The sequence below is a fragment of the Centruroides vittatus genome, unplaced genomic scaffold, assembly GCF_030686945.1.
Source record: "Centruroides vittatus isolate TY-2023 unplaced genomic scaffold, ASM3068694v2 scaffold_769, whole genome shotgun sequence".
Taxonomy (NCBI): Eukaryota; Metazoa; Arthropoda; class Arachnida; order Scorpiones; family Buthidae; genus Centruroides; species Centruroides vittatus.
In genome coordinates, this window is record NW_027122717.1 from 539,255 (window position 1) to 565,711 (window position 26,457).

Here is a 26,457-nt window from a genome sequence, read left to right on the forward strand (position 1 = left end):
AATATACACTAAAAAGGGATTTTTCGATATTCCCCAGCGGGGAAAGGGACAGGATTAAGGCTTACTGTGAAGAACTCGGCTTCTATTTAAACTATTTTACATGCGGTTTTTTTGCGTTTTTAATTGCGTTTTAATAGGTGACGTCAACAGAATATACACTAAAAAGGGATTTTTCGATATTCCCCAGCGGGGAAAGGGACAGGATTAAGGCTTACTGTGAAGAACTCGGCTTCTATTTAAACTATTTTACATGCGGTTTTTTTGCGTTTTTAATTGCGTTTTAATAGGTGACGTCAACAGAATATACACTAAAAAGGGATTTTTCGATATTCCCCCCACGGGGGAAGAGTTACACATTTATAATAGATACATTTTGAGCCACAACAACGCGTGGCCGGGTCAGCTAGTATGCTATATAACATCACTTTGTGGATGTAAATAAACAAACGTGTTTTTAAATTTTATAAATAAAGCTTTCTAGAAATATAAAAACATATATTTTTAATCATACTACTTTTATCTTTGTAGATGATGTAAAAGTCACGACTGTATGTAGCTGCAGTAAAAATCACATTGCTTGCAATCCAGGCCCTCTTGGCAACTGTACGTGCATCCCTTCTAGATGGAGATGTGATTCTGACGACGATTGCGGAGACGGAAGTGATGAAACAGGATGTGGTGAGTTATGACATTTCTCAAGTAGAATAACCAATAGTTTCCCTTGAAAATAAAGAAAAGAAAAAAGAAAAATGTGTCTGCCGAAGAAATTAAATACAGTTTTCGTGTCTAATGGAAAAATAATTTTTATGTTCGGTGCTATTCTCGTCTTACCGAATCCAGAGAACATTTTTATAAATGTCTTTCGACAAAAATGATCTTCTTGCCATAAGATCATTTATTTTTACACATGTAGCGAGCTTATAATCAATCATAAAAAAGCATATTATAACCGATATGTTATAATACACAGCTTTATGATTGATTATAAGCTTCATCGTAAGTATAAAAATAAACGATCTGTAGAGAGACAACTTTTTATTAAATTAAAAATGAAAAGATTTCGTAATCTGTATTGGAAATATAGAAATCCATTGAAAGAGTGACAAATAATACATTTTTTTAATTTTCTTGTAGAATTAACAAAATAGTACTAATTAAATCCTTTCAAAATGTATAATTCATGTGTACTAAAATACCAAAACATAGTCTAATTCTACATTAATTATTCACCTAAAGAAAATATTATTTACACCAAATGATTTCATTCTTATTACTTTTGAAGAAAGATTAAATTATTATTGCAAATTAAATTAAGCCCGTTTTGTATTCTCGATCTATGGATTGTTCACTTGATCTCAAATATAGAGTGAATTATTGATGAATAAAATAAATTTAGGAAGTGATAGAAGAGAAAAATTAAATATAAAAGTTGTTACGGACGAAGGAGGTTGTCTATCAGATATGAATGATAAATGACTTGGAGGAAATTGGTTGAAGTACTGTTGTCAATAATTGGACTGATATAAAAATATTTTCACGTGACTTTTTTTATATCTCTGATTATTTTTATTTCTTTGACTAATTATGGAAAAGATACCTTGACAGTTCTCATTAAAATATTTTTGTTCTATTCATTTTACATAGCAAGTGACCAATTTTTAGTTTAACTCGCTAAAGATAATAAATTTATTAATGAATTGCTTCGTATAATTAATTAATTACAACGTTGAACAGTAAATTTTAAATAAAAATAACAGAAAATTATTGTAATTTTTTAAAAAATTTTACACAAGTTAAAATTGAGAAATTTTAAATGCTCAATTACATTTATCTAATTTTAATTGTATTATTTATTTAATAAAATGAAATGTTTACTTTAATCTCGCTTTTAAGATTAATTTTCTCCATTTTATAGTAATTATATTATAAACACTTTATTCTAGAGAATGTTTTATGGTATATGTGTCATCAGTTTACACACAACACAAAATAAAAATTGTGTTGGTGTAAACTGAAGATGGCCGTAATAGCTTAAAAATGTTATCTAGTACAGAATAATTTTGGTTTTGTGAACCTTAATAATTATTTTAAATTATAATTTAATTGCATTTCTTGACTTTATTTTATATATTTTTTTTATTTTTTTTTTTCTCTTCGACTCAAGGGAAAAAGTAACGTTAAAACGAATAGCTTATCAAAACACAGCTAAATGAGCTTATCACATTAAGACGAGATGGAACCAGACTCAATTATTCAAATGTAACTTTTATTAATATGGAAATGCATTTTGGGTGCACAGACCCCTCACCAGCTCATTTAAACAGTAGATACAAATAGCAGAAAACACAATAAACATCTAAAATTATTGTAGCAAAACAAAGTTTACAGACTGATATAAATAACTTAGTGCACTGTGATACAACTACATAAAATGTTAAATTAATTTAGTATTTTACGTAATTGTTAAAATTAAGTCATAAATGTAACTAATGATTTATTGATAGAACCAATGTTATGTTTAAAGAAGACAACAGCTTAATTTGTCTGTTCAAGACTATGCACAACCATCGATTAGTTTTTATTATTGTATTGTACAATTTTTACTAGTTTTAATTTAGTATTAGTGATTTAAATTACTATGTTGATGGACAGCATGTTACTTCCATAAAATTTTTTTTTTTATAGCCATCAGTGTAATCACATATTAAGATTTCTTAATGTCATTCTGTTCTAAGCCTTTCCTTTTACTAGTTTTCGCTGAATTTCTTTTGAGAGAAGTACTGTATAACTTATCATTTTAAATAATTCCCAAAATTTCCAAATTCCTCAGGATGTCTCAGTCTGGAACCATAGGAATTAGGTTGATCCTTGTTTATTCTTTTGCGGGTAAAGCATGACGCCGAATAATGTGGAACAAATTCAGATTATTTTGATGCGAGGACCCGCAAAGATGCTGTGGATTTTTTACAAACATTGCTTTCTGGATGCAGCCTATTAAACTCTTCAATAACTTCACACTGACTGCGAGTTCCAAGCATTAAATTAACTTGAAATCGTTCCCTTTACGCAGCGACCTGCTTTAGCTGTGATAAAATAAACAAAGATAAACATAACTCCTATAATTTCATTTTACGGGACATCCTGTATAATGTATTATATAGCCGGATGGCCAAACGATTAAGCTTTCTAAGGAACCAGAAAAGAATCCATGCAAAACCTCGGGAATTTTTCGGAGGCGTGGACCGTTCTTCATCATCCGGCTGCCTCCAATCTAGGCTCGGTCGAACCCACGATGGGCTTGGTTAAAACACTCTCCAGAGTGGAAAGAGTAAAAATATCCCTGCATAATTTGTTGTTTACTTTTCTAAAATATGAATATGAATGGAATAAAAGCAGTTCTTTTCGATTTGCAATTTTTGTGGTTGTTTTATTATTAAATATAATTATTTTCAAAAATAATTTCTCAAAGGTATATAAAACTACTTTATTTTTGAACAAAAATCTTCATAAATAATTAAAAATTAAATATATTCCATGCATCAGCTGGAAATTATTATCAATTATAATGGGAAAGTCACTACAGACTTGTTTTGTGTACTTACAGATATTTCGGTTTTTCATCAAACTACAAGTTTTCAAAAGTTATTTTAATAATTCAATAAAATTAAATTAATATAAAATATTTTGTCTGTATTGTATAAGAGAATTTTCCATAAGCAAAATTAAATAACTTTATTTTTTAACTTTTGTGGATGAAAATATAAAGAAACGTAAACTTGTTTTCAAAGAAACTCGATTATCATTCAAATTATATTAGTGCCAAAACACAGAAAATACTTTATATTAAAAATTATTTTTATTTGGAAGAAAATGTTGAAGTAGAGACAGCTATTAATTAAAAAGAGATTTGATTATGCTGTTTTTCTAGTACACGTTTAATCAGGGCAGTCGAGAGGAGAAAGCCCCTTCTTGACTGCTCGGAGAAAATTTTGGGGATTTTTTTCTAAATTTTTTCCGGGATCCTTAATAGTTTCTACTCTATGAATTAATGTTATTTTTAGTAACAAAAATAAAATTTTAAGACTGCTTTTTATTAATAAAGAAATATTCTACGTATTTCATTTGTCCAAAATAGTGACAAAAGAGATCCGATCTTCCTATACAAACTGCTTGAGTGCTTACTTATAACGGAATCGAATCAGAGATTATCAGAAATGAAGAATATAAGGATTTATTGTGATGTTTATAGACGAAAATTCGAAAAACGCCGAATTTTATTCTCTTTAACTTTAGGGAAATTTAGAACCAAGAGATTAATGTAAAATTCACTTTTTGTAAGACATGTTCGATTGCACAAGTTCAGTATATTCGACGATAATAGTAATTAAATTGCAAGTATCAATTAAGAGAACTGTAAGATCTGACATTTTATTAAATATTTTATCTTTGATTATTTTTTTCTTACAGTATAATGCAGTTTTGTGTAAGTAGATTATTAATGACTTTTGGTTTAAATATAATTATTTAATTAAAACTGAAATTCAAAGTTAGCTTTTCGAATTTAATTTGTTAATTCTTCTTCTTCATGGTATATAATAATGATTTACGAAAGTTTTAATATAGATTTAGATTTTTTTTTTAAAATTTTTTCTGCTCTGTAGGCACTAAAAAAGTCTTTTTAATAATGGGTTAGACAACACTTTCAGTGGGGCACTCATTAGTGGTCGAGTAGATGAAATAGCGAATACTGGTAATTGGTGGCGGATTTGGCCTCACCAGCTAACTGACCAGGTGGAATTTTCTTCATGTGTACAACACTTATATAGAGGTCAGTTTCCGGCAAGCATCCCCGTGGCAGATCGCTCGTGTTTTGTCCCGTCAAACCAAATTAATCCCAGTTGGGGTGGTGAGGGACGAGGTTCGACATATTCAGGATATATTCGCCCATGAATAATTTCCGAAAGATGCTCGCGAGGGATGTAAAAACATGTTATTAATGTACGGTACTTGTATCTATCTCTATGGGTGTGTTCCCGTACGTACTGTACATATACTTTATATATAAAGGAAGATAATACACATAAGTATGTATTATCTTTCTTTATTCAGATCACTATGAGGTAAAAATTGATGATGGAAGCTTTCAGAAGTGTTCAAATTCTGAAATTTCTGGTGGAAGTGTCATGAGCATTCAATTAAAATATGTCGAAGCGTTTACCTCGCTTCGACATATTTTAATTGTTTTTACCTAAACAGTAGGTTTATAAACTTACCCAAATATTTTATTTTTCACAGATTTATAGTTTATTAATTATGTTAAGAATAACATGCTTGTGTGAATATTTGAAAATATTGTATTCAAAACCTGAAAATTTGGCAGGATTTTATGTGATGGATACGAATCACTCCACTTTGCCTCATATATGGGGCAAAGTGGAATGATTCGTATGGAATGATTGCCCCACCTATACCGTACCCCAGTTTACTCCATACATAAGGCGAAGTGTACAGTACAAAACTTACCTAAATAATGAAAATTTAATTTTTTAAACAATATAAGCATCAACAGACGCTTATATAGATTTCTTTACTCCGTTTTTGTACCTCACCTTTCTTCTTATATTTTCGAACCGTCTGGAAACATGAAATAAAAGAGGTTCTATTACAAATGCGATTATGAAACAGGACGTCCCCATTCTGCCCCAACTGTTAACATCCATTCTGCCCCAACTGTTAACATCCATGTTATATTTTCTGTTGAATACTCAAATGCTTTATAATTACAATCTAATGACATTAAAATAAAGTTTTGACTACATTTAAATAAATTCGGAAGTTTAGAGTAGAAGGCGTTGAATTTAATACACTTATCTTCACGAAAACAAGCTGAACCAAAATATTTCCTGCTACACAACATCACGCAAACGACTCGCGGGAAATGCCATCTCGCCGGCAACGTGACTTTCGGGACGCTTGAACATAGTTCCAATAGTCACCGATAAGTTTTAGCACCATACAAAGCAGAATATGACGGTAACTCAGTGTTCCCTTAGTTTTATTTATTGCTAAACAGTAGCTTGGAGGAAACCCAGAGGACCGGGTCTCCTTCCTTTTGTAAATAAATTAAAGAAAAAGCTAAGTACAGAAAAAAGATTTGAATGTGACAAACACACATATATACATGTACTATACATACAGTACTCAGAATTTATTCTTCATCCACAACGGTGGTGGCTACATCCACATTGATACGGGGGTGAATGTATGTTTGCACGTTTTGATCCCCCTAACATAGGTTCTACTTACCCTGCCCCGCAGTTTTCCTATTTCAACAATCTTCAACAATCATTGAAATATCGAAATTGTATAGTCTAGTTTTATTATTTAAAATTCAATAATCGTGTTGAAACATCACATTCATGTTTCGTAGTTGAAATGATATAGCTTATATAAATTAAACTATTTGTTTGAAATGTTTACTTTTCTTGAAAATGAAAGATTATTTCACCAATAATTAACCTGAATTACAGCAGAAAATCATCTTTTTGTTTCTCCTTCCTAGGAGGGCCTGTTTTCAGACTCATCGCTGCGTTCGGCCTGTTCACAATGGGGGCAGACGGGTGATGAAGGATGGGGTCTGCCATTTGCGAGAAATACACCACTACGACGATTCAAAAATCGAACTGGCTGTAATAATAATAAAATTGATATTTTATTATTATATGTTAATGAAAAACGGAAATTATATCGATAAAAAAAGTATAACTGTAATTATTTATTAAAAGGTTAATTAAGTATCATAATTTCGGCGTTTCAAAAAATGTACTATTTTTTTCCATCGCAGCTTCTCCTTACCCAATCTGCCGTTAAGGTGCATTGGAAGCACGTGACTTAGATCAGAGTTTACAGCATCCCAGGAGATATTCTTTAAATTTATCTTTCCTTACAGAATTTTTTATAGTTCCTATAAATTATCCGTATTCACGTAAAATACACATATCCAAGTATATCCATGAAATTATTAAATCGATTAAGTTTATGTCGCTCTACTTTTTACATTTTGGCGATTTTTTTTTTATATACAATGACCTTAAGACTGTAATTTGGTCTTGTATGAAAACACACACCGGCTTGCTAGATCGTTTTCTTTTAATGCGAGGATGAATGAAGTCACGTGATCGTGCATTTCTTTACATGTAAAATCATCCAGCTTTTCTAGTAATTCAAGCAGTTGTAGCAGCAAAAAATAACGACATATTAAAAATATAATCAAAATGACTCTAATAATTTCTCTTAAATTAAAAATACGCGCAATGGTGGTTATATATTTTTCAAGATTGGTTATTTTAAAACAAAATATGAAAAAAAAGACAGAATTTCATTTCTAAATACTGTTTTCGTTTGCTATTCAACGGATATACTCTCAGACTGACAAATTTGAAATGCAGTTCTTATTTTTATTACTCTAAAAATTGTTTCCTTTTTTTAATATTTATTTTCAAGTATCTCAAGAACAGTAATAACAATAAATTTTAATGTTTATGATGTTTCAATACGTAATTATTAATGTGAAATTACGAGTGAACATTTTTGTATTTATGTGAATTTAAATTGATTTATTATCGAAATTATAAAATTTCTTCTGAACGAAAAGTTAAAATAAGATATATATTTTTTCATTTTTGATTTTATTCTATACTAATAAAGCATTTTTAAATCATACTCATCATGGATTCGACTATGCCCATATTGGGGGCGAGCGGATGGTGAGGGATGGGGTACGACATACTTGGAACAGGCCCCCGAAAAATTTCTGTAGTTATTATACCGCCTGGATTCATTCTGGATCCCTAGTGCGGTGGGTCACGTTCAATATTTATTAATTTTGAAGAGAAAACTATAAGGACGCATAAATTAGTTTCGAAGTAATTTTTTCTTGTTTGTAGTGAAGATTGAATGTACTTTATTTTTCATTAAATCTGACGGATATGTTATTTCTTATATAGAAATTAATTATACGAAATCATTATTTTTTATAATTACTCAGTATCGATTCGAAAGCAATGCTTATTATCCAAAAATTCAATTTTTATTTTAATCAGCCAAGAAATTCCTTTTCAGTTCAATTTTCTTCGGGACTTGGAAAAATAATCAATACCTATTCTCTGATGAATTTGGTGCATACGTATTAATCATTTTCATAAAATTTGCATGTCTTTACTTCTTTTAGTTATTAATATTACATAATAAAGTAATCTACATTATTAAAAAATTAAAATATCTCTTTTTAAAAGCTCATAAATAAATAAATTTGTCATTATCAGAAATTTTTATATATCTAGAAATTAAATGTTAAAATTAAATTTTATGAACGATTATTTTACTGAAATTTTTATATTCGGAATGAAAATTTTGCATGAAGTACGAGATTTTTTTTTTGCATGAAATATATTCAGTTTCATAAATAAAGCGAAATTTTATTCGAATTTAGTATTTTTGAAATTATAACATGCGGTGATCCATAGACAAGCGCTTATCAGTGGGCCACTGAACACTGGTCGTGGGTTCGTGTCTCAGCAACAGGCAAACCAGTGCTTTCCGAGCTTTGTTTACGTATTTAACACGTATAAAAAATGTATAGAAAGTCCTCCCAGGAAGTATTGTTCTGTCGGCATGATTGGATTAATGGGATGAGACAACGCAACACATGAGCGATTGCCCATGTGTTGCGTTGTTTCACCCCATTAATCCAATCAAATTCATGGCAATTTTCTAAAATTAATTATTTTTGTTTAAATTGTTCAAAAATCCCAAATAATTAAGTAAATGGAATTCATTCTTAAAATAAATTTTAATTTCCTTAATTATAAGAATATATAGTAATTACAGTAATTGAGAAAAGGAAATTTCATTTTCTCAATTACGTGGGATTTTAAATCACTTTAAGCTTTTGAGATTGATACTGTATCTGTGCTTAAAGCAGACAACTAAGGAGATGCAAAGCACAACATTTAATTAATAATTAAGTTATACAATTATTTACTATTTAATTATATTATGTTTAGCTCTTGATCCGATTGATATAAGTATTAAATTCAAATATTTGTCAGCGTACTTCTGCAGGAGAACCGGGATCGAATCCGGGTGAGCAATCCCCAAGAATTTTTCGGGAATGGTTCGTCCCTTATTCGGATACGGCCCCATTTTTCCCGATTGTGGGCCTGGACGAACTCACGATTGGCCTGAAAAAGAGATCCTGTCAGTGCTTATAGCGCAGAAAGAGTCACATATTGTTTGTTTGTGTACGGAAATTCGACAAGAGTACAATCTGTGGAGGGGTTAGGTCTTCCGGAAGGATTTTCTACGGGAAACTGGTTCCTGTTTGAAGAAACCCAGTAATCTTCACATGGCCTACCTGTTGGAGAGGCTCGAACCCGCGATCAGTGTTCAGTATTTTATCCGCTCGGCCACTGGTGAGCTATGTATATATCGTTTTATTTTTATTTTCAGTTGTTCAACAAACTGCATAAAATTGTGTTGACAGTAGGATAAATTATAAAAGTAATCCTGTAAAGATATCGATAGTTTTTGAAAGGTTATTTAAGGATAATGTGAGTGTATGTATGACTTAATTTTTATTTCTTTTGAAAACAATCGTCTCTGTCGTTAGATAGTATATCTGTTCGAAAGTTTCACAATTGTAGAAGATAAACATAGCAGTAGAATAGTTGAAATTCAGTCTACCAGAAGATCAGAAAAGATTAAGGAATGAAGATAGTTAAACTGGTTTTATGTTTAAAACTATATAGTAGGCTGATTATGTTGGAAATAGATACAATTTTGCAATCTTAAAAGATTGAAAAACTGTTCAAAATTCAGTAAAATAATTCTTTTTAAGGAATTTTTATCAAAAATTCTGTGAGGATGTGCTCTCAAGAGAATAAATAAAGATGGATTTTGTTCTCTTTGACAGTATTTGCAAGATTCTGTTTGTCAAAAATTTTTCCGGATTTTTTATAATCGTTATTTTCTGAATTTAAAAAATTATTGAATCTTCTGAAATAATTATTTTAAAAGTAAAAAATTTATTTATAAAATTCTTAAAGAAGAATGAGAGGAATTTATTTGTATTTTATTTTATTTTTTATCAGTGGAAATGTTTTATAAATCAAAACCTAATACAAAGGCATGAGTAAGTTCCATACATTTCTTCAGAAATGACATTTTGTTTGCTTAATAAAATAGTTCGACAGTAAAAAGATTATCAAATTTATAACAAATATAATTCTTTTTTAAAAGCTTTAGAATCTGGAGGATTTACGAAAATAATTTTAATTTGATTTCAGATATTCCTGTTTGTTCTAAAGATCAATTCATTTGTGCTACTGGACGATGCATTTTGAAGTCTTGGTGGTGTGATGGAGATAATGATTGTGGAGACAATTCCGACGAGATGGATTGTGGTTAGTTAATGTTTCATTTCTCCAATTAATTATAATTAATTACTTGTAAATGTTCTGCGTTATAAAATACCATTAGTAATAATGCTGAATGGAAAGTAAGTGTTTTTTTTTTCCTTTCGAATTAACGGAACATTACTTTCTAAATGGATATTTATCTGTAATAAAAAGAGTAAAAAGGTCATTTACATTATAAATGCTATCTAAGTTAATATTTCGTACTGTTAATTTTGATGATATGAATCCACTTCAATTAGTAATGTTTATATTTCGGTAAGTTAGAAAAGATTAAGTTAATCCGTATTATTTCTCTAACCTGCATTACTTTTAACTTGTGACCTTAATCCTACTGAAAGTTTAAGAGTTTGTAAAAAAGTAATCAAAGTAAAGTTTGTAGAAAATCCGATTAATTTTTAAATATCGTTTAATTTTTATTGATCGATCGATTAATTGGCACATGACATAATCGGTTCGTTTAAGCTATGTGGCTGATCATAATTATGCTCATTACGGATAAGCCTGATCCGTCATGAGGTCGTCCAGCGCGGATGAAGCTCAGGCTTCTTCTCAAGATAAATTATGAGGTTTGGACTGGGTTCGAACCGGGTTCCCTCTACGGTGGAAGGCTAACAACGCTTTATCACGGGAATCTATCCAACAGATAGATCTGTGTATCTGTGAAAACGTTTAACAGAAAAATAGTTTGAAATTTGATCAGAGAGCCTACCAAACAGAAGCAGAATTTGGCTCCACCAATAATTATACATTTTTACTTGTATCATTATTTGGTGGAGGGGAAGGACATTTTATTAATATATAATGTATTATAGCTTAGGGCCACAACAAGGTTAAGTCCAGTCCTACCATTAGTGACAGTGGATAAAGCCACCTAATATTAGTAGTTGGTCGAACGGGCTGGTCGGATGAAATTTTCCGGGTTTTCTTTCCGTGTCTAACACCTAACTAGGGGTTTCGCAAAGAAAGTCTTCCCGGGAGGCAACCCTTTACCATGTGTGACGTTGCCTTAATACATCATTCCACTTTTATCACAAAATTTAAAATAATGGTTATTTTGTTTAAATACAGTATGTATATATGTATATATTATATATATATATATATCTGTATATGACGACGAAAAATGAACGAAATCTTTTAGCTTCAATATATATATATATATATATATGTCTTCATTTTTCTTCGTTCAGAAACACCAGTAACTAGTGACCAGATTTTCACTTACAGAGATGACCTTTTATTTGAGGCTGCGCCTTTACAGAAATAAAAAATCACGAAAAATGCACGCCTTAAGTTTCTTCCTACTGCACAAATAGCAGTTTTGTTCTTGCCAAACCAATAAATCCTAGCGTTAATAAGCTGTTCTAAAAGACATAAATGGAAAATAAGGACAATAAAACAAATCTTATATTTGTATAATTATTTATTAATTTCAATTACTGTTCCATCTTAATCGTTAGACGTGCGCAGTATGCATTGTGCGCCCGCACAGTGATATAATTTACAATACGATAAGTGCACGTTGTAGTATATTATAGTTTAAATGATAATGTTGAGGCTGCATAAAAAAATATCTATTGTATATATTCAATATAAATGGTAAATCCTGCCAACATTTCTTCCATAGCTCTTTTCTGCGGACCGAATAAAATATACAATAAAACCTGTGTAAACCGGAATCGCAGGTATACCGATTATTTTTTTCCGGTTTGGCCGGTTTTGAACAGATTTTTATTTTTTTTTAACCTTAAAAAAATTTGGCAGGTTTCAGTTTCGAAGAATTTTTTCCATTTAAGCTGGTTTTTTCATTCAGGTTCCGATTTGGACAGGTTTTATCGTACACTGTGTAATTTACGTAAATGTCTTAATTTTCACATAACCGGAAGAAAGAAATACTTACAAAATCCGGAAATCGAATGGTGAATTACTGCACAAATATGGTAGGCTATTCCCACTGCACAATTCAAAATTCCATTACACATTTTCTGTCCAGTTATGCGCTAGAAAAATGAAGATTTTGTCGCTTCAGTATATTTATGTTTTATATTTTAATGTAAATACTGTCAGCCAAATTTTTAATTTTAATCAATTAACTTATATTGTGTTTAAGTAATTGTTTATTAAATTATAGTAAATATATTAAGAGCCGAGATAGATGCGAATTAATTTTTGAAGTTTGTTTAACTTTTTACTTTATTCAGAATAAAGAATAAAGTAATGTAATCTTTTTAATTTAAAGTAAATTTTGCTCTTGATGTTAATTTGTGTTATACAGGTAATTGTATAACAGAGCACAACGCGGTTCATAAATTGTAGCAATTCCTGTGTAGTACTTATACAACACGATTTCATTATGAGAGTTTATGTGAAATCATCTGTTTATCTTATTCAAGTAATTGTTCTTTCAGTTACTACAACATAGTTCGACAATGTAGAATGTCAAACTATGTTGACAATCTACATTGGTGCACTTCCTCCTATATGGTGAAAGCTTTTCACCGTGCACTTCCTCCTATATGGTGAAAGCTCTTCTCTGTAATAATGAGTTTTTTTATTTTTCATTGAAATCTTTTAGAAAATTTAAAAAACTATTTTGTGATAACAATTATGCAATTTTACACACTAGAAATTCCCTTGGGCATTTTGTGTAAGCTGTATGCTGTTTGTAATTTCCTTTTTTTAGTTGAGTTGTTGAAAATAGCATCTGTATATATGTTACGGTCAAAACCCATTTTTAGTTAGAACGCGTTTTAACTAGTTGAAACTAGTTTATACTGGCTGTCTTTGTTAAAACCCGTTTTGTCTAGTTAAAACTAGAATTTACTACTAGTCAAAAATGAATTTGAGTTAAAACTAGTTTTAACTAGACAAAACGGGTTTTAACAAAGACAGCCAGTATAAACTAGTTTCAACTAGTTAAAACGCGTTCTAACTAAAAATGGGTTTTGACTGTAACATAGAGTGATTCGGAGTAAGATGGTAAGCGGGAGAAGATGCCTACTTTTTGATATTTTCAAACGGTGACGTCAGATATTGTCATGTGTTTGTATGATGAATCGTTGGGCCAATATTGAGTGCGGAAAGCTGTAGTTGGCTACCGTTACCTCATTTTCTACATCTGAGAAGAATAAAAGCAAGATAAGAACGAAGTTTTTGTTGTGAAATGTTTCTAAAATCATTTTAAAACCAAAAGTTAAAATAGAATTTATTAAAAAATGCTAAAAACAATTAATGTGTGAGTTAAGGTTCTAAAGTTTCCATTGTGAGCTACCGCCGATCTCGATCGGACATGCTAGAACACGTGACTCCACTAGGCACCTTACCCTGACAAATGGAAAATATGTCACATTTTTCTTGGGGTAACATGCCTATTTTTTGTTAATTGAATTCCAATATGCCTATTTTTAATAAATTATTGTTTTTTCCTTTTATTGCAGGATATGCATAGAAATTACATAAGGACTTTTCAAAAAGGTTTTTGGACTGAAAAAAGCTTTCAGCTAGCTATAGAGCACGTTAGAACGGGCGGAAACTTAACAATACTTATACTGCGCTGTTATACTTACTATGAAGTACTTTGTACTACATATGCAATAAATTAAATTTGGTTAAGATATTCGAAAATTAATTTTATGCAATTATATTATGTTATCTTACCCTAATGGCATTTGGCATCTCACCCGGATACTTGGGGTGAAATGCCTAAAATGCCAGACAGTAAAAAAGTCGTCACTGCAAACACAATATACAATTATTTTTCATATACTCCAAACTTTTATTTGAAAAACATGCTCAAGAATATGATATTTTCGTTAGAGGCCTCCAAAACCCAAATTATCGCTATAATTTCCTTCATAAGCAAAATGTTAGGCATCTTCCCCCGAATCACTACACATAACTTTATTTATTTCCTCCAAACATATTTATGTAGCTAAAATTAGTTTTAGCTAATGTTAAAAGTTAAAACTAGTTTTATCTAAAATTAAAACATGTATAGCAGTAAATTAACTAGACAAAACGGGGCAAAACCCGTTTTGTGTAGTTAAAACTAGAATTTACTGCTAGTCAAAAATGAATTTGAGTTAAAACTAGTTTTAACCAGACAAAACAGGTTTTAACAAAGACGTCCAGTATAAACTAGTTTCAACTAGTTAAAACGCGTTCTAACTAAAAACGGGTTTTGACTGTAACATATATAAATAACAATGGTTGTTTGTTTCTTTGTTCGCTACACACTTCTAGGCCGTCCGACCAATTGCTACGAAACTCGACAGTTACATTTACACACTTTTAACTTAGATAATGTCGTACATCCCACCCCAAAATATCGATTAGATTTCTATAAATAAATTAATTTCCATCTGCATTCGATTTGCTGATTTACACGTAGCGCCATCTATTAACAAAAAATTTAAAATAATAAACTAATTTTAATTCTTACAAAAAAGAATATAATTTTAAAAATATATATTATATTCACTTAATTACTGCGAGAGTAATTTAGCGCGAAATAGACGAGCTATATCATTACTGAGACAAGTGGCATATAACACTTGCCTGTCTCAGCCTGTTACTTTGTGGAAAGTCTATAGTAAGTATATAAATATTTAATTTTATACATCTAACAACTCGGGTTCTTTTATTTCTGAACGGTACCTTCTTAATTCTAATAAGTGCTCTCCAGTAGCGGAGTGGATAAAACCACCTAACACTGATGGTTAGTTAGTCGTGGGTTCGGACATGGCCAACAGGCCGGCTACCTGGAGTTTTCGGGTTTTCTTTCCGTTAGTAACACCTAAATAGATCGTGATTCCAAAATAGTCTTCCTGAGATTATCCCCTCGGCAGATCGCTCGTGTGTCGCGTTGCTATAAGGAAATAAACCAAACTACTACTTAATTCTAATGAGCGACATCGTCACAATGCCAAGCTGCAACTTTTCGTCACAATGTTCTCAATTCTTTTAGTGGTGTTCTTGCCCTTGTACATCGTACTTTTCCTGTTAGCAATCGACCCGTGTTGGTCATCTAGCTGACTCCTTTGGGGGAAAGTTTTGAATTGAAATAACGTGACTTCCGATTTACATTGGAGTTCGTATATAGTTAATCTGAGCTTCCTGCTCTTAAGCTTTCCATATCTGGTCTCTTCGTTCATCTATCAACTCCGTTCTCGAGATTAAGGAAGGACAGACGGACAGACAAAAGTAGGACGACAGTGGGAATTTATAGGTGTACAATTTTTTCAAATTGCAATCCGATAAGTTTTCTATAAACGCAATATTTACGAAACATACTTCCCACGTAGTTTATACGATCTGTTGTCAAACTTTAAACACTTTATTATCACACAAAAGGAATTATTCTAGCATTTTTACAAGATTTTTCCATTTAAACAAATCATATGAAGTCTTTCGGACATTAAGGCTAGCGACTTCGATCACATGCGGGACCATCACAAGCTTTTCAACACGAATCACTTTTCAAATATTAATAGTAGATCAGTATTAATTAGTAATCATTGACCATTCTCTCTTCCGGAAGTCAACGACTAATTTGGATCGAATTATTTCAACCCCCTTCCGCAACAGTCCTTATTTTCTATAGGACCAGCGCTATAATGGCAAGTTACCAGCCTGCACAAAATATGTTTTAAGTATTTATCTTTATTACACAATGAAGCGTTCTCAATAGACACCAGGCTTTACATCTGTCTTTATTCTGCTGTTTACATGCGTTTTGGGCGCTGGCCTCTCTTTGTTATTCCATATTTAATACCGTGTATAAAACATGTAAAACATTTGAAACATGTAAAAATAGATGATGGTTAATAGAAAGAATCCATTTTAACATATAATTTTAATATAAAATACAAATGTACTTATATAATAAATACTTTTAAAAATATTAAAAATAAACTAATTGAAACAGTCTGAAGATTAATACAATTTCCAGAGGCAAAATTTAATCTTCTCAACTGTCATGCTTTATTATATTTTTAGTTTAATGATTTTTGTGATATAAATAAGATAATCTTTCCTTTGTTTTCCTGGTGTATAAAAACAAAATCTGAACACAAAAAATTCAAAATAATAATTAAAAATAAAATAATAAGCCTAAAGAGGAGAAGAAAGAATCAGATTATTATTACATATACTATAAAATTATTTTAAAAAATATTCTGTTATTGATTATTACAGTTATCTAGTTAGTTATAAAGTTTAATAGTCTAAAATAGTTAATTATGAATAATGTAAATAGTAAAGATACTTCATAAACAATGCTACTGATATTTACTTAAATCTTTTATAATTTGTTATGTAAAAACATTAAAATATATATAAAATATAAACTGCTTATCCTATATTTTCAATACGGTAAATAAAATTCAATACTGTGAGATTCCGTTTTATACAGATTTTACTTTGTATATTTTTACAAATAATTTATTGATTATGTTGAATATGAAGAAGCGATTTTTTTATATTTTTAATATAGCAAAATATTAATCAAAATGAAAAAATGTGATAAAAATAACTTTTATCGTATCTAATTAGGTTTAATTTAATTTATTTTATATTTCCTTACAATAGATTACATTGACAAATTTTTTTCAATGAATTTCGATATAAACATTAAAGAAAAATTGTAAAAATATTTCATTTTTTAATTAAATTTAACAAAAAATTCTATATTTATACACAAAGTTTAAGTTACTTCCTTAAAATATGCTTAAAATTAAAGAAATTAATTTCGAACTTTTATCTAATTACAGCATAATAAAAATCTTTGAAAATGGCCAAAGCTCCTTCTTTAAACTATAGTAAAAAATTGTTTTGAACGTAATTGCAAATTAAATTAGTTAGTTAATTAAATTAAACTAAATAGTTCTTACTGAAGTATTAAGAGTTGTTGATTATCGATTTCTAGAGTAGTAATTTAAACGTGTTTGAAGATAATCTTTCTTATACAGGTTGAATGATGATTATTAAAATATATAATATAATAATATAAAATTAATATATTAATTTCATAGAATGAATATAATACCTTCAAAAATCATCTAATTAATCATAATTCTATTCTTTTCCAACTCTAACGTTTAGTTTAAAAGCTTTTGTTTGATGGGATAAGGCAACACACAGGAGATCTGCTAAGGGGTTTCTCCCGGGAGGACTTTCTGTGGGAAATTGACACCTATTTAGTGATATATAGAAGAAATAAGAAAGCACCGGTTCCCAGCCCGTAGATGAAGCGTGAACCCCAGTTTCTGTGGTTTTATCCACTCGGCCATTGGCCGTATTTAAAAAAGGGAAAGAAGATAATTTATAACAGATATCAGCATAGTTTAAATAAAATTCGCTGTAAAATACAATAAAATGTTCGGTTATATAACTTGCAAGATAAAACGAAATTTATATTAGTATACAATACAATATTACAGGAGAAACTAAATTATTCTGCAGAAAATTCAATAATGAGCTTTCTCCTTTTTTCTGGAAAAGTAAAAAAAATTGGAAATTTGAAGAAAGAGTTTTGTCAGTTTGTAATAAAATGAAAATATTAACTAGAAGCCACGCATAATTTGTTTTTTTGCATTTATAAATTCAATTTATTGATCACTGATAACTGAAATTGTTCATTTAAGAATGAAGATTTATTGGGAATTTTCCAACAAAAATTTGTAAACATAAAAGAATGTCCAATAATTTTGTATATTGAAGTAGATTATATTAACCAATGATTTTTTAGTTTACTTAATGTCGAAAAGATCAGATTGTGCTATCGGAAACGATGTAAGAAAGCTATCAATCTGATTCTCCATACATTGTGATTTTGATTTTATGTTATAGATAAGGTATCTTAATGTAAATCTACTTTTCATATATAATAAAAGTAGAAGATATCGATCGAAAATTGCCTTTTGTAATATCAAAATTACTATTTATTTTACAATAAATCAATTCCATAATTTATCTATTAATAAGCCGACAAGTAGTTGAACTGTAAAAAATATATACAATATAACTTATTTAAAAAAAAACAAACATTGGTTTTTGGAACCTCCTTATATAGTAAAACCTTCTTAAACCGGACTTTCTACAAAACAAAAATCTGCCTAAACGGTAAATAAATCTTGAAACATTACCAATATAAACCGGAAGTCTATTCAATACGGAAATGGAAGATAGTTTGGATATCAGTTGTAAAACGTAAAGTGAAATTTTTCACATAACATCAGCTAAATTCTTTCAAATTAATTCTTTCTTCTAATTAATTAATTCTAAATTCTTTCAAATTAATAAACCACTGAACACTGATCGTAGGTTCGTGCCTGTCCAACGTGGAGTTTTCCTGGTTTTCCTCACCTGTCTAACACCTAAATTAGGGCCAGTTCCCACAGAAAGTCCTCTCCAAAGACATCACCTCTTGACAGATCGCCACATGTTGTTGTCATATTCCTTCAAACGTAAAAAAAAGACCTGCTAAAACGGAAAACCCTAGAATTTTAAAAAGATTTTACGGTATTATTATAAATTATAATAAAAAGACTAGGTTCTATTATATTGTTGGTGATGTATGTATAGTTGAATAAAATTACCAGAATATGATAAACCTGTAAGAAATGATCAGATGTTTATACAACTTCATGAATACAGAAAAAGACAAGATATCAGTTTATTTGATTTTATATTCATATCTTATCATTCAGCAATATAATCAATATATCTTTTATATTATATAATGTAATGTTTACTTATTGTAATTAAATATATACAGTCAAACCTCTGAACATTGACAGCAAAGTTTGGAGACATTTAATTAAGAAAAAAAAAAAAAACAGACAAAGCGTCCCATGGTCGAAGGTGTAAGGTTATGTCTCAATCACTTTCACGATTATAATTTATAAAATACAGTATTTTACTTGATCCCAGGGAGGGACAAGTACTCCGTTTGCCCCCTTTGCGGGCGCCTATGCCTCTGAAAAACGGCCAGTTATTGTAACATAAAAATTATGCTCGTTGTTTGAAGGTTATTTTATATGCACTTATTAAATAAACGATGTACCTGAAAAAAGCTGCTGTTTAGAGGTGGCCATTATTGGATGTTTGATTGTAATTTTTATTTTCTTATGAAATTCACATTAGTACTACGTATATAGCAATATACGGTAGGTGGATTAAGACCTTCAGGAGCCTCTAGACACAGAAGATTGGGGATTCTATACATAATTTTACGACATCATAAACTAATAACGATTAATTGTAACTATAGGAAAATATTTATAAATTATTATATACAACTGCAACGGTAAAAGTGTTTTATTTTTTCGAATTTCGTGCTCCACTCTAGACGCGGGCTCGCTACGCATGTGCCTCACGTACTGTACCTAGTGGATTTGGATAATCCTGCACTAGCGATATAAGAATTTCTCATAACGACAATTACATTTTTTTTTTTTTTTTTTTCAAATAGAAAACTTCTTATGTGTGTAAAATATGATATTTATAACTTATAATCATCATCTCCGAAAGACGTTTTCATTTTTAAAACAAAAACCAATTCAAATTTTGGCTCCCGAGTATATTTGAAGTAATAAAAGAGGATTAATTTTTCACTCTCAGCTATTCTGTAATAATGATCACGGTAGAGGAAATGCTTTGTGAAATAACGGATATTTTAATACTTTACAAGACAACGGATATGTTTGGAAGATGTCTCGATTGCCCATTAAAGAGCATATACAAAATAACAAACAGATGACTCGGAAATTATAATTCAGTCATTCAAAGTTTATAGAAAGTCTCCTAAATGTCATAAAAAGTTCAGATAAAAATCCATTCTGTAAAAATGGAGAATATTTGATTTTATTTTAAATTCTTACTCACGGTTATTGTTTATGATGCATTTATGAACATTATTATTATTCTGTAGATACAATTTTATTGTATTTTCAATTTATTTTTAAGTATTTTGTGCAGATATTTTTTAAATACAGTATACAGAGTGTATCAGTACAGCGGTTACAAACTTTCGGGAGAGATAGAGTACACCTAGACGATGGGAAATCACATAGCAATGCATGGTCGGAAACGCTTTCCTGGCGCGGTAGTGACGGCACAAAACACAAGAAAGGAAGAACACGAACAGGGTGAGAAAACATGTTTATTATTCTTAGTACAGCAAAAATGCTGGAACGTCTTTGGCTGGTGTAGCGACATCTATCGCGTACACCAGCCAAAGACGTTCCAGCATTTTTGCTGTACTAAGAATAATAAACATGTTTTCTCACCCTGTTCGTGTCCTTCCTTTCTTGTGTTTTGTGCCGTCACTACCGCGCCAGGAAAGCGTTTCCGACCATGCATTGCTATGTGATTTCCCATCGTCTAGGTGTACTCTATCTCTCCCGAAAGTTTGTAACCGCTGTACTGATACACTCTGTATATGTGTAGCAATTCGCAATATACAGATTTACAAAATGCTATCGTTTAACGCAAGATGAGCTGCATTTTTCAATTACAGTTAATTTTTTCACTTTATTTCATATTTGTTAAATAAATTTTCTTCGTAAGCTGATTCGTATAAATTGATTGTAGTACTTCATGCGACTAATGTTAGCTACACGACGATCCAATATTTCTTCTCTTGTATATTTATTTTGGAATTACTAATTCTTCTTTAAGTCGGAACAATCCGTTCCTCTTTTGTACTTTAATTTTCATTTCCTGGTATGATTTTTATATTACACTTTTCGTAGTTTTCGATTTTGTTTACTTTTTACGTTCTGAAAGTAATAAGACGGAATTTTAACCGTATCCCCGTCATCAGTTCGGTGAGTCCAGAAAGAGGGTAACCAGCATTTCTCAAGCTTTTTCTCGCGCGATCCAATATATATATATTTTGTAATGGTTCCGCGACCCAAAAGTTTATAATGCCAGCAGCTAAATAGACAATTTTAATAAGCCACAAATTATTTTTTAAATATTTGCTTAATGTTGACTTCCTATCATTTAAAAATATTTCAATCTCTACTCGAAGTTCGAATAATCGTTTAAGAACTTTTCCTCTTAAAGCCATGTTATGTGAGAATGTAGCAATACTTGCTTACAGGCTGAACCCATTTCTTCACACATTATGCTAGAGATGCGGTTATTTACTGTACTTTTTATCGAATTTGGTTCAGTATTTGTACTGATTTAAAACGTCATGTAAATCTTCGTTTCTATCTTTGTTATCTAATTGTTTCCGATGAAGAAAACTGAGTTACTATTAAATCTGGATGAGAAATTTTCTTTATGCGTGATACTAAATCTCTATTCTTACCTGTCATTGCTGCAGCCCTATGAATATAAATCTATATACAATATTTATTGATTCACTTGTACCAAAATTCATCCGTTATTTATATTTTATGATTTATTGTTATGTAGGATAATAAACTTAAAAGTTTGAATAAACAAGGAAATATTTTCAAAACCATTTCAAAAAATACCTTACAAAAAATATGTATTTTGATGCTATTCAATATGGAAAAAAGAAATAAATTTCACGTAAACACACTCTGTAATCTTAATTTCATTACTATATGACAATAATAATTATAAGAAAAAAGTTGTTAGAAATTTTCAGTACTTAACAGATGCATCTATTGTTCCCAGTTCTTAGAGAATATTTCAGTAATACAAGTTTTACAAGTATTTCTGCGGGAGGTAGTACTATTTTCTGATCCATTAAAATCTTAACGCAATCCAATATTGGGTCACGACCCATAGTTTGAGAAACACTGAGAGCAACCATGTAGTGAGGAACAGGCCCATCACATTCGGGATAGATCACTCACAAATAATTCCTGAAATTTTTGACCCAGAATAGAATTTGGATTTTCCAGAACGTCAGATGTCGCTTTACATTCTCGATCTTCCAGTTGCCGACTCTTTTATCTGTCCTTTCTAACTTTTACCGGCACAACCGAAGTCGGTCTTAGCCATTCAATTCTTTGATCTTGTATTCTGTTTGTTAGATCACTTAATATGGAACGAGTCACCACTGGCCAAATGGATAAAACCACTGAACACTGATTCTGCGGGTTCGATTACGTTGATGTTTCCAAGTTTTCTTCATGTATGTGTGTGATACCTAAATAGGGGTCATTCGCCACAGAAAGTTCACCAGAGAAGCACATTCCTTGGTAAATCGTTCATATGTTTCATTGCCTTATTCCATTAATCCTATAATCTATTTTATTTTTACCATGCATCTCCAATATCAAATGCAATAGTAAACAGAAGAAAATAATAAATAATTAAATTCTAAAGAATTACACATGAAAAAGAAAATTTTTAATTAAACGGACGTAACAGTTGTAGAACAATTTAAATGTGAACATCCAAATATTTCAAATGTAAATGCGAACATTCACATTTAAATTAGACTCTTCAATTGTTACTGTTTATACGTTGTATTTCTGTAATACTGTTAGTTTAGATGAAGTTTATTTAAACGCTATTGCTAAACGCGATGAAGTTTATTTACGACGCTATTGACTATATTCAATCAATACAGCAAAAATAAATTACTTCTTCATTCAATATTCGAATTTGTGTTCAATAACTTATTGAAACTTATTGCACTCGACAAAACGTGAATATTCGTATTCACCTTTCTAAACGATTTTTTTTTTCAGCCATTTTTTTTTTTTTTTTTATAAGCATTACTGTTTAATTTCATTATCGTGTTGGAAATGTTTACCCAATTGTTGGTGTTTTGATTGCTGCTCTATTTTTGATTTGATATTCGTTCTCAATTCATTGCAAACGAGTTGAATCCTCAATAGAATTAATGAGCTTAGCGTGAATGATGGAAACCGACATTTAATCAAAATAATTTACGATAAATTTTGAGAATCGAGAGTTTTCTCAACAATGCATTGTTGTGAATTAATCATGAAAGAAATCAGCCCGTTGCAATGAATTGATTGCTTATTGCAAGATATTTTAGTCGACTTAAAGTTGATAGCAATAAAATATTTAATGGGCTATTTCGTCTACTGAATTAAATTGAATGACCATAAAAGGAACTTGACCATAAGGTAAAAATAAAACTAAAACTGTAAAAATAAAAATAAAAATTTGAACTATTTCTTAATTACCAAAAATTTTTAGATGTATATTTTACTGAAATGAAATTATTTGTTATCTGGGATAATTCCTATTTTACATATTAAAAGAGAAAGAAAGACAATTATTCTAATCTACAATATTGGATTAATGGAATAAGGAAGCGCATTACATAGGCGTTCTGCAAAGGGAGGTTTCCACCGCGAGGACTTTGTATGGTGAAACTGATCCCTATTTAGGTGTTAGACACGTGAAGAAAACCAAGAAAACTTCCGCGTGGCCAGCCTGTCTGTCAGGCGCGATCAGTATTCAGTGGTTTCTTCCACCCGACCTCTGGTGCGATTAATCAACAAGATTTAAGGTACTGTACAGTACAGTTAGATCATCATTCATCTATAATTCATTAATTTTTTTCTAATTTGTTCTAAGCTATAATATAAGCTCTGAATGAAGACCTTTTGGAAAATGTAAAATTTTAATTCTTAGAATCTAAACCGATAATATGATCGAAGAAGAGAAACTATTAGAAACTATCAATTCGCAGTTTCACTTTCTCGATTGTTATGCATGCATAACAAGGGAAAGTATTGGAATCGTGTCAGATTTGCCCTTCGAGTTTTTTTTTTTTTTGTTTTTGCTGCAATTTCCACATTTTGAGTCTTCCTGATCCTCCAAAAAAGTAAAAAGCCTCGGAAAAAATCCGTGTGTGTATGTGTTGGCGTTTATTTCGTTTAATATCTCAGATGGGGTAAGGATTAAGAAACGAAATTTGGCATGGTATCTTGTGTATGAGAAGCGTTGATGCTATTAAATTTTGATGGTTAAAGATCGAGGGGATGGGGAGATATAGAGGGTCGTGTGTCATATCTCGAGTAGGGTCGTACTTAATGAAGATTTTACACGTTATTTGAATTTAATTTTTTTTTTTTTTTTATAAATCTTATCTCTACCCCAGAATTAAGCTTTTTGTCATTTTATAATAATTAATATAAAAAGTCATTAATAATAAAATTTTATAACAGCGTCACACACATTTTTATTTCTGTTTAATAATATAAAAGTTATGTTTTAAATAAAATCTCATAACTGCCGGGAAAGTTACGCAACTCGTTTCTACATTTTTTTTTTTATTTCGAAAATAATGATTTTGTAAGAGTACAGAGCCAACATGATTATGCCCAAAACTGTTTTTAGTGGAGTGCAAATATTAAGAAAGAGTATCGCTTTTAAGATACAGAATGATATCCACACAACATCTTGTATGATATAGTAAATTGGTTTGGCTTGGTTTGATGGGACAAGATAACGCAAGGCATGGACGATCTGCCAAATGGGAATTCCTCCCCGGAGGACTTTCTATGAGAAGCTTACTCCTATTTAGGTGTTAAAAACGTAAAAAATATCCGGAAAACACCACGTGGCCAGCGCATTGGTTAGGCACAAACCTTCAATCGTTAGTATTCAGTGGTTTTATTTACTTGACCACTGGGTTTGATAGAGTCAATTAAAAAGAAACAAAGATAAAACTTTTATATACAGTTAAAACAAGCTAGATTTTTATCGAGAACACGATGTAAAAGGTTGATAGTAGTATCATCTACAGATTGAAAATAGATTGTGATATGATTTTGTGCTTGGATGAGATTAGAAAAACTAGAAAACAATTTTATCAGGCGACGCAACCGCGCACCGTACAATTCTTGATCTTTTATCGGAGGTTAGGAACCAGGTTGAAGAAGTTTCTCATCTTCTACAGCTTTTATCAGTGGTTCAGTATCAAAGTTAATCCATTTTTTCACGCCGGGAGCAATAGGTAAAATACATCTATTATAGCGAAATGTGGCCAAAATCTGACTATGCCAATTTATATGTTGCACCCTTTTATATATCACAAATTTTATTTTACGTTCTGTAATTTCTCGTAGAGAATTAGTTGTTGTTGAATGTTGTTAATAGTTATTAATTATATTATCACAAATACAGTTTAATATCTTAACTTAAAAATATATGTAATTAAATTTAATTATAATAAATAAATTAACTTAATGATTACTGTTAATTAGGAATAATGCTTTAATTAGGAAAGACCGCTGAAGGGTCAGAAGAGGTTCATGGTGGTAAAGGGTTTGGAGAGAGAAATGAAGCAGGGAAAAAGATCATTGAAATAGCAACAGCGTTTGATCTTAAAATTATGAACACTTGGTTCCTAAAGAAAGTAGAACACCTGATTACTTTCAAGAGTGGAGGAAACTGTAGCCAAATTGATTACTTCTTAATGTCAAAAAAGGATAGCAGGCTAGTACAGGACTGTAAGGTCATAGTAGGAGAGGCGGCTGTGAGGCAGCATAGGCTCTTGGTTATGGACATAAAGGTACAAGATAGACCCCCAAGAGAAAACAAAAAGTGCCGGTCTCGAGTGAAGATATGGGAATTGAAAGGGGAGAATGTCAATAAGTTCCAACGAGAAGTATTGGAAAGGATGAAAGGCAGGAAGCTGAATGGGGAGGTAGGAGTGAATGAGGAATGGGACGATTTCGTGAATATTGTGAAGGGAGCCGCGGAGCAGATTTGTGGAAAAACAAGAGAAGGGAAACGGCTCTGGCGAGAGACATGGTGGTGGAATGAGGAGGTCAAAGAAGCAGTAAGAAAGAAAAAGGAAGCATTTAGGGTATGGCAGAAAGGAGACAATCAAGAAGATAGAGAAAAATATAAGGAGTGTAACAGGACAGTCAAAAGAGCAGTGAGAATTGCTAAAGAAAGAGAGTGGGAAAAGTGGTATGAAAAGCTTGAGACCAAGGAAGGAGAGAAGACTATATATAAAATAGCAAGAAACAGAGCGAGTGCTAGAAGGGATATATTAGAAATA

General features: G+C 30.8%; 1 protein-coding gene across 1 annotated transcript in view; it reads left to right on the plus strand.

Annotated features, from left to right (window-relative positions):
- The window catches only part of LOC136989937 (low-density lipoprotein receptor-related protein 4-like), a 229,817-nt gene that overhangs the window by 88,972 nt on the left and 114,388 nt on the right, over nucleotides 1–26,457 (plus strand). The window contains exons 2-3 of the mRNA XM_067288244.1: nucleotides 529–678; nucleotides 10,347–10,463. Coding sequence (XP_067144345.1) covers nucleotides 529–678; nucleotides 10,347–10,463 — 267 coding nt within the window. The remainder of the gene's footprint in view (nucleotides 1–528; nucleotides 679–10,346; nucleotides 10,464–26,457) is intronic.